The 13,212-nt window shown below is 44.6% G+C and overlaps 1 protein-coding gene across 6 annotated transcripts in view; it reads left to right on the top strand.

Moving 5' to 3' along the window:
* iws1 (interacts with SUPT6H, CTD assembly factor 1) overlaps window positions 1-13,212 on the top strand; it is a 59,107-nt gene extending 45,895 nt beyond the window's left edge. The window contains exons 13-18 of one of the 6 annotated variants that reach the window (XR_015078727.1): window positions 1,347-1,418; window positions 5,574-5,630; window positions 5,900-6,011; window positions 6,780-6,935; window positions 9,207-9,306; window positions 13,074-13,179. Coding sequence is in view for 4 of the 6 variants with exons in the window: in XM_085990676.1 (XP_085846802.1) it covers window positions 1,347-1,418; window positions 5,574-5,630; window positions 5,900-6,011; window positions 6,780-6,908 (370 nt within the window). In the remaining 2 variants the exon portion in view is untranslated. Of the gene's footprint in view, window positions 1-1,346; window positions 1,419-5,573; window positions 5,631-5,899; window positions 6,012-6,779; window positions 6,951-9,201; window positions 9,307-13,073 lie in introns of all 6 variants that reach the window. The other 5 variants (XR_015078726.1, XM_085990676.1, XM_085990679.1 and 2 more) reach the window with 5 other exon arrangements.

Genomic DNA, 13,212 nt, shown 5'->3' with positions numbered 1-13,212 from the left:
AACCCCCCTCGGTGTTGCACAGCAACCAGTCAACCATCGAAACACACACTTCAAGAGCTGCAATTGCGATCGGCTCCGAGGTCGCAAGACTCACAAACGAGTCTGTATGGATTCCCGGGGCCATTGTATATTGGGTCCCTCCCCAGCTCTCTGGGAGGCATTTCATTTGAAGTGAGTGGGAGCTCTAGTACGTGTGTGCGGCCGTGCACCTTGGAGGGAACAGTGCCTACCACATTGATTTAGTTTTTTGATGGGATGTTCCAGTACTACTTCCCTGAACTACGAGCCAGAGGTCAGAATGAGGTTGTTACACAGAATAGAAGGAGATCACCTGATCATTAAGGTGGCAAATTTCATGAAGCCCGTGTCTTACCTGACAATGCCCCCTCGGATGAAGGGACAGTGTCTTGCATAATCCTCCCCAATGGAGGCACAGTGCATGCCCTCCTCCTTTGTGTCAGCAATCCTATTAGTATGAGGAGGTTGAACATCTTTCAAAGAATGGAGAAGGCTTTACCCACTGTATGTAACCCATTGTTTCCTGGCATGGCACTAAACTCGTGGAAAGTTCTCCTGCAGGAAGATGCAACACTTTGCCAGATTTCACCTCGGTAGGTAAAAATCACTGCTGTGGTTAGGTTTTCGGTTGAAACGCTGCTGTGGTTAGTCTGATGGCCATATTTCTTTCCTGATGCATAGTTACATCCCTTCTTGCAAACAGTTTTTTTTTTTAATTTATTGTAAGAGTTGACTGTGTTAAATGTCCACTGTTGGGTCTAAACCACCTTCACCACATGTTAATGGGAGTTTGCTGCACAGAGTACTGGTGTTGGGATGGTGTGTACGGTGAGCACAGTTATCTATCTATACCACTGGGAAATGTGTGATCATTTGTGTCTGCAGTGATCATTTGGATTACATTTTAAAGACTAAAGTTTCTTAACATTTTATTCTGGGAGAAAGACCAAAATTGGGTTGTTAAAATGGGAGGAACAGCTCCCATTCATATCCAAAACCCAGATAAAAGGGATCAGAAGAGCCCAGTGGTGCCAGGAGTGCTGTATGGGTGGAGTAAAGAATCCAGAATGTACACACATCACTCCCGCCCCCTGTCGTTTCACCAACCACATCTTGGTCTCTTAGTTTTATTGAGTTTCTGTCACTTCTTGCACTCTCTGTTTCGGTCACCTGAGTTTCTGTTTTGGGTTAGTCTTTCTCCACTCTGCCTTATTTTCATCACTCTGTATGAACAGCCATGTTGTGGAGTAACACCTGCAATCTGTTCCCCTCTCCAACATGGCTGTCCACACCTGCTACCCTAAACTCTGCTTCATTCATTTATAAAGAGACCCTAGGGATGAAGACAGTGACGATAACGCAGCTGATGCCTTCTCTTCAGATCAAGGACGCTACTTCAGGTTTTCAATTCAATGATTTTATTGCTTCTTTTGTTCCATTTCATGGATTCATTGCTTATCGATAAATACTGTTCAAAGTTACCCATATGGTTTGCCAAATACTTGCGCTGTTCTGTACAGCTTTCCCCTACTGCCTGTGGTTGAATCTGTGGGAAAGACCTCTGTACGTTGTTTCTGGTCCAGCTTCACTGTCTCTCGCTAAAAACTCAATCCAAGCTCCTGCACCGAAATCGGTCTGGCTACAGGTCACTCTGAAATCGGTCTGGCTACAGGTCACTCTGAAATTGGGCTTGGCTACGGGTCACTGAAATCGGGTTGGCTACGGTTCACTCTGAAATCGGGCTGGCTACAGGTAACTCTGAAATCGGGCTGGCTACGGGTCACTCTGAAATCGGGCTGGCTACGGGTCACTCTGAAATCGGTCTGGCTACAGGTCACTCTGAAATCGGTCTGGCTACAGGTCACTCTGAAATCGGGCTTGGCTACGGGTCACTGAAATCGGGCTGGCTACGGGTCACTCTGAAACCGGGCTGGCTACGGGTCACTGAAATCGGGCTGGCTACGGGTCACTCTGAAATCGGGCTGGCTACAGGTCACTCTGAAATCGGGCTTGGCTACGGGTCACTCTGAAATCGGGCTGGCTACGGGTCACTCTGAAATCGGGCAGGCTACAGGTCACTCTGAAATCGGTCTGGCTACAGGTCACTCTGAAATCGGGCTTGGCTACGGGTCACTCTGAAATCGGACGGGCTATGGGTCACTCTGAAATCGGATGGGCTACAGGTAACTTTCTTGATTTTGGATTGACCAGCAGGATCTTTGATGCTTGTTTGAGGATATCTTATCAATTCCATAATTTGGTGTCACTTAGTTCAATGTCAGGTACTTGGTAAGGCCCTATAATAGAATGCAATGCTTTTGGTTTGGGGTCCAGGTTGTAATTTAAAAAGGAGCTGCAACTTGTGACTTTTACAGTTATGAAGCACATGTCTGCTTCTCACTGTTCAACTTCATCCAGTGTCTTTAAATAGAAAATTGAAGGAGTCAATCTTGAGTCTGATTAAGACATTATTAAGTCTGCTAAATATCGGAATAGAACAGAGCACATGTGTATCCATTACTGTGCAGTTAATGATGCACATCAGCCAGTCAAGTGCTCAAAAGAAACAAAGGATTAACACTGGATCAGGGGAGGGGTTTTGGTTAGTCAGGAGATTCGACTCCAGCCATGTTGAAGTTATTTCCTTCTGTCTCTTCATATTCACTGTACGCCATTGACCACCAGGTTGGATGGGCAGGCCAGCTTAACCCAGGTTTCTGAAATGGCTTCTAATAAGTATACAGACTAAGTTGGTGAGGATTGAGCTGCCGTCTAACTTTTTAATGTCTGCCTGGCTCAGTCGGTAACAATCTTGACCAGCGTTCCCGTTAAGCTGCATGGCCACGCAGCAGTCTGGAGGTCCTGCGCAGACTATTCACCGACGTTTCAATTCAAATAACCATGCATGCACGAAGAGTTGAGTGGGCCACGCGGCCAGTTAAAGGGCCTGCACACCCCAAAAAAAACTACAGACAACATTGCCCTTGACCCTGAGTTAGAAAGTTGTCGGTTCAAGCCACATAATCTAGACTGATACTTAAGTGTAGTATGAGGGGGTGCTGTATTGTCAGAGATGGTGTCTTTCTGATGAGACATGAACTGAGGCCCCATCTGCCTCTTCAGGTGGATATAAAAGATCCCATAGCACTATTCGAAGAGGAGTAGGGGCTTCTCCCAGTATCCTAGCTAGCACTGTTCAACCAACACCACCTTAAACAGATTAACAATCATTAATTTATAATGCACCTTCCAGTGCACTAATCTCGAACTGCATTTACCTAACTGCAATGACCGCACTTCAAAAGTGATAAGTTGGTTGTATGTAAAGCACTTTGGAACATCTTGTGGATGTCATAAGAAATAGGAGCATGGCTCATAGAAACATAGAAGATAGGAGCAGGAGTAGGCCATTCGGCCCCTCGAGCCTGCTCCGCCATTCAACGAGATCATGGCTGATCATCCAAACTCAGTACCCCGTTCCTGCCTTCTCCCCATATCTCTTGATCCCTTTAGCCTTGAGAAATATATCCAACTCCTTCTTGAATATATTTAATGAATTGGCCTCCACTGCCTTCTGTGGTAGAGAATTCCACAGGTTCACCACTCTCTGGGTGAAGAAATTCCTCCTCATCTCAGTCGTAAATGGCTTACCCCTTATCCTTAGACTGTGACCCCTGGTTCTGGACTCCCCGGCCGTCGGGAACATCCTTCCTGCATCTAGTCTGTCCAGGCCTGACAGAATTTTATAGGTTTCGATGAGATCCCCTCTCAATCTTCTAAACTCCATTGAGTACAAGCCCAATCGACCCAATCCTCGTACGTCATTCCTGCCATCCCAGGTATTAGCCTGGTGAATCTTCGCAGAACGTCCTTCCTCAGATAAGGCGACCAAAACTGCACACAATACTCAAGGTGCGGTCTCACCAAGGCCCTGTACAACTGTAGCAAGACACCCTTGTTCCTGTACTCGAACCCTCTTGCTACTGAAGGCCAACATACCATTTGCCTTCTTAACCGCCTGCTGCACCTGCATGCTTACCTTCAGCGACTGGTGCACAAGAACACCCAGGTCTCTTTGCACTTCCCCTTCTCCCAATCTATTGCCATTCAAATAATCTGCCTTCCTGTTTTTGCAACCAAAGTGGATAACCTCACATTTATCCACATTATAGTGCATTTGCCATGTTTCTGCCCAACCACCCAACCTGTCCAAATCGTACTGGAGTTTCACAACATCCGCCTCACAGCATACCCTCCCACCCAGCTTTGTGTCGTCTGCAAATTTGGAGATACTACATCCAATTCCCTCGTCCAGATCATTAATATATATTGTGAACAGCTGGGGTCCTAGGACCGATCCTTGCGGTACCCCACTAGTCACTGCCTGCCACTCGGAAAACGACCCGTTTATTCCAACTCTTTCCTTTCTATCTGCCAACCAGTTCTCTATCCAAGTCAATACCTTGCCCCCAATCCCATGTGCCTTAATTTTACAAGCTAATCTCTTATGCGGGACCTTATCGAAAGCCTTCTGAAAGTCCAAATACACCACATCCACTGGTTCTCCCTTATCTATTTTACCAGTTACATCCTCAAAAAATTCCAGTAGATTAGTCAAGCACGATTTACCTTTCTAGGAGAAAGGAATGATGAGTTTTGTAAAGGTGATGAAAGACATCAAATACATCAAGTGGGAAGCTGTATGTGCAGGAGGTCAACCAATTAGAATGGGATCACTAATTCCTGAATAAGCAGAATATTCTGTGCTGGAAAACATATGAATTTGGGGAGCAGAAAAGGAAAATGGAAGCGTCCACTTTTCTGTTCCTTTACCAGAGTTGTCATTTTCCTAAAAACCTTTGATTCTGTTCCCTGGGAAATGATGGGTTCCTGTACATTATCCCTGACACTGGTCCTCCTGTGGAATGACCTCTGAGTGCACAACTGAGCTATTGTAGCAAACCCTGAAATCCTATCAATGCAGAAAGTAGGATAAGGGGACTGTAACAACAGAAAATGCTGGAAAAACTCAGCAGGCCAGGCAACATCTGTGGAGAGAAATTAGAGTCGACGTTTCGGGTCTAACCCTTTTTCAAAACTGGAAAGGAAATGAAATAGATCGAAGGCAGGGCTGCGATAGAACAAAAGAAGTAAAGAGACATTAAGAGGTATTCAAAACCAGACGCGATGGTAATAGGACAGTGGAGACAAAAGACGGCTCAGATTAGGTGTGAAGTGTACTGGCAGAGTGAGAGACAGCTGCCATGTGGGAGAGAGAAAGGAAAGGGGGGAGGGAAAACCCAAAACAAAGGGGTGGAAAAAAAATATAAGTAAAAATGTAATAGGGGCCGAGGTTATGATCTGAAATTGTTGAACTCGATATTGAGTCCGGAAGGCTGCAAAATGCCTAATCGGAAGATGAGGTGCTGTTCCTCGAGTTATTTTGTGTTGGTTTCCCTTAGTAAGTAGTCTCAAGTGCACATATGTAAGTCCTGCTTGTAAGTACCTGTACACTGTGGGAGGAATTAAATAGCTCTGTTTTTGTTCTTCCTTAGTTCTGGTGGACAGACTCCTCGCAGAGATCTGGAGAAGGTGCTAACAGGAGAGGAAAAGTAAGTGATGAGCAGACCGAGTGAGGGGAATCTGGGGAAACAGCAGTCATTGGCAGTTTAAATAATTGCACATAAAGCCAGGATTTGGTGCTAGCTGTCGCTCATCGCTCCCTGTGTAGATGTTGATTTTTAAATAACTGAAATCAGGAAGGGGCAGGGATTGGGACTTAAATTATTTTAAAGAGTCGGTGACTTTTAGTTACTTACTACCAAGTATTCTGCATACATTGGGTCTGATCGTACAATACACATTTATCCTTCAATTTCAGAGCGCTGAGACCCGGTGACCCAGGATTCTGTACAAGAGCCAGAGTGCCATTACCATCAAACCGTGACTACGTTGTTAGACCAAAGTGGAATGTGGAGATCGAGACGAGCAGGGTGAGTAACAAGAGTTGGGTGGGGGGGGGCAAATGCAGTTTTAAAAAAGTCAATTCCAAAAGGGAAAAAACTTCCAGGCAGTACAGCGGAATGCCGACACCCTGCAGACAAGAATGGGTTGATGTGGGTTTGATTTCCCCATCTTGCCCATGTTGAGTGAGGAGGTGCTAAGTTCAGTTCTGTGCTTCACGATAGTGAAGGTGGGAGGGGGGGGGCGTGATAAGATTTGCTACCAGATGAAATCTAGATTCAGGTTGGCTGGGACACAGAAGGAAGACGTAACTGGGCCAACCTTTTGTTCAGTTCTTCTCTGCTGGGCACAGAAAAGAAAGGCAAATCTTTCTTCTACATCCTCCATACAACCCTGGAGTATATCCTGGTTTAGTAGGCAATGGGGCAATAATGTGCTGAGCATTTACATAAATATGCTGTCATGATCTTGCCAGTTAGCGGTACCACTTGTGCACTCCTGTGTTACATAAATCCACAGGATCTGCTGTTATGTAATTATTGCCTGGGTACATCTAACCCATCTAACAGTTTACATATACTTGCCTGTGGTGTTTATTTGGTTGATACCACGACTAATTTCAAACCGGACTGTTGGTATCATACCATTCAGACCATTTATGGTGCTGACCTGCCTGGACTTGTCTAGGCTCAATAATCTCAATTCTGCTCTCTAACCTCCACCACATTCTACATATCCCACGAGTAAGATTGACAATTTATCCACATTTGGATCTTTCCCCTTTTTTTTTCTATTAGCAAGAGGCGACAAGGAAAGAGATAACCCGCTTGGAAAAACACAAGAGGTTGTTTGCAGAAAAGAGGAAGCTAAACAGGATGCAAAGTGCTGTCAAATTCAGCGTTGATGGGAATAGGATGCCACTGTAGATGGTGACCGAGGAAGCTGATTGTATGGTATTTGTCAGGGAGGTGTGATCTAGCATCTCTGTTCCTTGGCACGGGCTGCTGTTGCATGGTGTTGCTAATATTGTGCCTCTGATTGTCAGCACAATTGCTTCTCGCTTCATGATCTGCTTGGTGATCTTTCTCCATTGCTGATTTTTTTTTTTAAGGTGGCAAGATATGAGGAATGGAATTTGTGTTAAGAGGTGATGCCACTTCTTTAAATGTGTATTATGCATGGTATGCATGAGTTTATCCCCTTTCTGCTATCTCGGGATAAGGTGTTGCCACCTGGTACTATATTGGACATTTGGGTGCATAGCTGATTCCAGGAACTGTGTTGGTGTGTTTGGTAGATGTGAATCCTTGTCTTTCTGTATTTTTCTGCTTTCGTCAACCAACAGTATTTTATCCCCTTCATCCTGCTTAAATGGTACATTCCAGATGGGGGAGGGGGGGTCACGAGAAGGTTACTGCTGAGCCCAAATTTAAATGGAGCTGTTTCATGGGACCTCCCCTTTTTGACCAGTGTTGTAGTCAGCTTGTGATTGGTAGAATGTACTGAATGTGGGGCAAAACTTCCATTATTCCACCCATTATACAAGAGTTGGGTAGACTTGCACAGCAGGTGCATCACCAAGCCAAGTTCAGAATTTCAGTCACAGGACTTGCTGGCTAAAGAAACTATGCAGGTCCCGTTGGCAGATTCAGAACAGGTAATCAATAGTGGCAGTTCTGAATAAAAATATTGCGTATAAACTGCTCTCCCATATGAAGTTTTCAACTGAGAAAACTTTGACACCCTCCAAGACTCAACTGTGCACCCAAGGGTTAATTAACCAGAAGCATCCTTGAAACATAACATAATCTCGAGCGGTTTTGATCAAGGTACTTAGTGTTTAATCATTCTTGTCCTATGCTGGATTGAGGGGTCCTTAGTCTGTAAAAGAAAGAAAAAACTTGCATTTATATAGTGCCTTTCAAGACCTCAGGATGTCCCCAAGCGCTTTACAGCCAATGAAGTACTTTTGAAGTGTAGTCACTGTTGTAATGTAGGAAAGGCAGCAGCCAATTTGCGCACAGCAAGCTCCCACAAACAGCACTGTGATAATCTTGTCTTTAGTTATGTTGGCTGAGGGATAAATATTGGTCAGGTCACTGGGGATAACTCCCCTGCTTTTCTTCGAAATAGTGCCATGGGATCTTTTACATCCACCTGAGAGGGCAGATGGGGCTTTGGTTTAACATCTCATCTAAAACAATAAAGGGAATTTCTGGGAACTGTAAAATCATTTGGCTCATTGTGCCTGTTACTGGTGCTGGCTCTTCAATTGAAGCTATCTACTCAAATCCATACCCTTTCTTCATATTCTTTTATATTCTTCCTTTTCAAGTTGGGGTTCAACCCCAAATCCTGGACCGAGCACACAGTCGTCAATACATTGTTGAAGGTGCTGTCTTTCAGATGAGATGGTAAACTGAGGTCCCATCTGCCTACTCACGTAGATGTACGAGATCCCATGATGCTTTTGCAAAGAGCAGGGAATTTTTCCAGTTTCCTGGCCAACATTCATCCCTCAGCATCACCAATAATAGAGTAACTAATCACTTAGCTGAAAAATCAGAATAGTTCTGATGAAGGGTACATGCTCAAAATACTGTAACCTCTTCTCTTCACGGATGCTGACTGCTCTGCTGTGTGTGTTTATTTCAGGCTTGCAACATTTGCAGTTTTTCCTTTTTACTTCACTAGTCATTTATCTCATTTGCTGTTCATAGGATCTTGCTATGTGCAAATTGTTTGCCTAATAAAAAAAGTGACTACGCTTCCAAAGTAATTTGTTGATTGTCAATTGCTTTTGGGTGTCCCTAGGACCTGCTATATAAATACAAGTTCTTTCAACTTGTCCAAATCTTTTTTTTTTAATTGTTATAGTCTCTGCCTCAATAGCCAGTTGTGATAAAGCATTCCATGTTGAAATAGCCCTTTGCGTGATAACACCTCTAATGTCTGCCTTCATTCTGCTAGTAATAATCCTGTCTATGCCCCCTTGTTCCTCATTTTTCAACTAGTGGAAGCAATTTTTCACTAGTTATCCTCAAAACCTTTCACAATTTTAGAAAACCTTTATTAGATTCTGCTCCCCCAACACCTGCCAATTCTTCCTTATTTGATTGGCTTCCACAAGTAGGGAAACGGGCAAAATAAACACTGGGACCTGTCCCTTTTGAGTTTTGTACAGTCTTGAAAATAATTAATGTAGATGTCTGCCCTCAGTACAGATTCTATACTTCTGGTCGTGAGTTCAGAGGTGCACTAACCACCGTGGTATCAGTAAAAGAGAGAACAAGTCGCAACTTGGAGAGAGATTGGAAATGAGAGGTGAGACAGGGATCCCCTGATAGGGCTGCTTCCTATATCCTGTTCAGGAGTGAGAGGGATTACAACAGCCTTCCTGGATATTGGAGCAGGATTCAGATCTTGAACACAGTTGAACATAAGCGAGTTGAGAGTTGTTGAAGGGAAAACACGACAGAGGATACTGAGCTCACTGGAGGCCGTTTTAGCAAAGGGAGAAATGTGGGCATTCCATTTGAGATGCGAGAACATGAATGCCAGTTGATGAACAGTGAAGCCGTCAAACGTCTTGAGATGGCCAGTTAGCAGGCTGATTCAAGTGCACGCTGAGTGCAGTCCCCACTGCTTATAGCAGGCGCATTTGTGCAAATGCGATTTGCTCGTTGTATGCGATGGCCGGTATAACCTGGTAGCACTATATACCTGAAAGAACCTTCTTACTGCCGGACTCTAGACCTGACCAAGGACCCCAGGCTCCGCCGCTCCAACCTCATGAAAGCCATAGAGTTATACAGCACAGAAAGAGGCCCATTGTGTCTGCGCCGGCCATTCGGCCCTGTCTATTCTAATCCCATTTTCCAGCACTTGGTCCATAGCCTTGTATGCTATAGCGTTTCAAGTGCTCATCTAAATGCTTCTTGAATGTTGAGGGTTCCTGCCTCTACCACCCTTTCAGGCAGTGAGTTCCAGATCCCAACCACCCTCTGGGTGAAAAAGTTTTTCCTCAAATCCCCTCCAAACCTCCTGCCCCTTACCTTGAAACTATGCCCCCTGGTTATTGACCCCTCTACTAAGGGGAAAAGTTCCTTTCTATCTATCCTATCTATGCCCCTCATAATTTTGTACACCTCAATCAGGTCCCCCCTCAGCGTTCTCTGCTCTAAGGAAAACAACCCCAGCCTATCCAGTCTCTCTTCATAGCTGAAGCGCAATGCAATCACATCCTTCCGAAAGTGTGGCGACCAGAACTGCACACAGTATTCCAGCTGTGGCCTACCTAGCGTTTTGTACAGCTCCATCATAACCTCCCTGCTCTTGCCTTCATTAGCCGAGGCATAGAATATAAGTATCCCATATGCCTTTTTAATCACCTTATCTACCTGTCCTGCTGCCTTCAGGGATCTATGTACATGCACACCAAGGCCCCTCTGATCCTCTGTCCTTCCTAGGGTCCTACCATTCATTGTGTATTCCCTTGCCTTGTTAGTCCTCCCAAAATGCATCACCTCACACTTTTCAGGGTTAAATTCCATTTGCCACTGTTCTGCCCATCTGACCAACCCATCTATATCGTCCTGTAACCTGAGGCTTCCCTCCTCGCTATTTACCACTCCACCAATTTTCGTGTCATTTACGAACTTACTGATCATACCTCCTACATTCATATCTAAATCATTAATGTACACTACAAACAGTAAGGGACCCAGCACCGATCCCTGCGGTACACCACTGGACACAGGCTCCCAGTCACAGAAACAACCTTCGACCATCACCCTCTGCCTCCTGCCATTAAGCCAATTTTGGATCCAATGTGCCAAATTGCCCTGGATTCCATGGGCTCTTACCTTCTTGACCAGTCTCCCATGTGGGACTTTGTCAAAAGCCTTACTGAAGTCCATGTAGACTACATCAACTGCACTACCCTCATCCACATACCTAGTCACCTCCTCTCAAAATTCAATCAAATTGATTAGGCATGATCTCCCCCTGACACAGCCATGCTGACTATCCTTGATTAATCCTTGCCTCTCCAAGTGGAGACTAATTCTGTTTCTCAGAATTTTTTCCAATAATTTCTCTATCACTGATGTTCGGCTCACTGGCCTGTAATTCCCTGGTTTATCCCTACTACCCTTCTTGAATAATGGTACTACGTTAGCTGTCCTCCAGTCCTCTGGCACCTCCCCTATAGCCAGAGAGGTTCTGAAAATTTATGTCAGAGCCCCTGCAATCTCCTCCCTTGCCTCACACAGCAGCCTGGGATACATCTCATCTGGGCCTGGGGATTTATCCACTTTTAAGCCCGCCAAAACCACTAGTACCTCATCCCTTTCATCTAAGTGATTAGATAAAGTCATGCAAGCTGCTAAATTATTTAATTAGCCCACTGTCGAGATCTTTTGATCTGGGGCCAAGACAACAATTCAAGCCATTCTGTTCATAACCCTGAAATCTTGTTTAATTCACAAGAATGTTGTAGATCAAGACTGAGGTGTGAGCTAGTGAGTAAACCCAGCTGTTTCTGCCCGAAATAAATGGAGCACTTAAGACGTCGTAACCGGCAACTTTGAAATTGATGTTAAAGTGAATGGCTAATGGTTATCGCTTCGAGTGCGTCACCTTCCTTGTTCTGATATTTACGTGTCTGTGGTTGCCACTTCATTCTTGGGTATAATACAGCCAGTCACTCCACACAGGTCACAGACCAGACCACTCTAGGTTTCTGCCTCAGATTAATATCGACAGTCCCTCCACACAGGTCACCCGTGGCACTTCTCGTGCGGAGGAGAAAAGGGTTGCTTTCTACCCTCTTCACAATTCCCTCCTCCAATTGCCTTTGCTCTTGATGATGTTGACTCATGCTGGCATAGGGTTCCACAAGCGTCAACCATCCTCTGTTTTGAGAGTGCTGGCAAGCTGTTGAACTGTGGTGGAGTGGGGATATCACAACCAAGCCAGTCTTTTCCTGATGGGAAGCCAGCGTGCAATTTCCAGCAGGAGTCATCAGATAGTGACCAGGAGCTCTGACTGATATCTCTCCCTCCCCACCGCGCCGAGGAATGCTAAAGCCAATTGCATTGCTCCCCCAGGTGAGATCATCCAACTCAACACGGACCAAGGTTTGAACCTAGAGTCTTCCAGTTCTGTATGGCTGCACACCATGCTGGATGGTGCATTTACTCACTGGTAGTGAATCTGTTCAAATTCTAATCCCAGTTTAAAGCATCTTAGTTATCAAGATAGGCTAAAAGAGCGAGGTCTTTACACTTTAGAGAGGCATAGACTTTGAGGTGATCTGATCAAGGTTGATGAAGGGAATAGATTTTGTTGTAGTTGACAGTTTGTTCCAATTAAATAGGTTAGGGAGGACCACGAGTCACAATCTCAAGCTGTGTAAAGCCAGATTTAGGTTAGATGTCAGGAGGTGGTGGGGGGAGGGGTGAAATTTCCCAGATTTTTTTTTTCCCCCAAATTGACCTAGGTTTTTGGGTGGAGTGGAGAGTGTATATATTGTGATACACAAGTTATCACAATTGTGTAGGACAGGTTGAATGGGCCAGAAAGTCTTTTCCTCTCTGTCATTGTTTGTAAATTTGCTTTTAATACACTATTTCAGTAATTTTGAAGAGTGTGGAAGGTTTTCTGCACCAGTTACATTTACTTACTAGTATATTACATTGTCATTTCCAAAAACCTAAAAAAAAAAAGATTTCTTTTGTGAGCGTAGTGAAGCCTTGTTATAAGAACATGCCTTGGCCCAGGATCATATTTCCTGTTAAAGGATTTTTTTTCCCCTGAAGACTTTCAATTGAATCACTGGGAGTGAGATCTTTAACTTGCTCACCCATGGACATTCTAAGTCAGTGTGTGTGTGCATTCACACTCACACAGTAGATCATTGAAATTAAACTGTATAGTAATTCTTCAGTTTGTATGAAATTGCAGGAGAGAATTTGATGAGGGGGTATCTGTGTGTACATGCAAATACTAAATTGGCAAGTTGACACTGTACTTGTGCAATGTTAACAAGTGCTCACTGATTTTATGCTTTGTTTTCCCCCTTCCCCAAGGGAGCAGTAAAGAAGACATTGAATCGTCTCGACAAACAAATGCGTCGATTTCAAGATATCAAGAAAATGACCAAATCGTCTCGGGCAGTAAAAATCAGCATCGAAGGCAATCGCATGCCCCTGTGATCCTTATTTACCA

The sequence above is a fragment of the Somniosus microcephalus genome, chromosome 6, assembly GCF_052327205.1.
Source record: "Somniosus microcephalus isolate GS21.2 chromosome 6, FLI_Smic_1.0, whole genome shotgun sequence".
Taxonomy (NCBI): domain Eukaryota; kingdom Metazoa; phylum Chordata; class Chondrichthyes; order Squaliformes; family Somniosidae; genus Somniosus; species Somniosus microcephalus.
The sequence above is the reverse complement of the archived record's forward strand: the minus strand, read 5'-3'. Positions and strand labels throughout refer to the sequence as shown.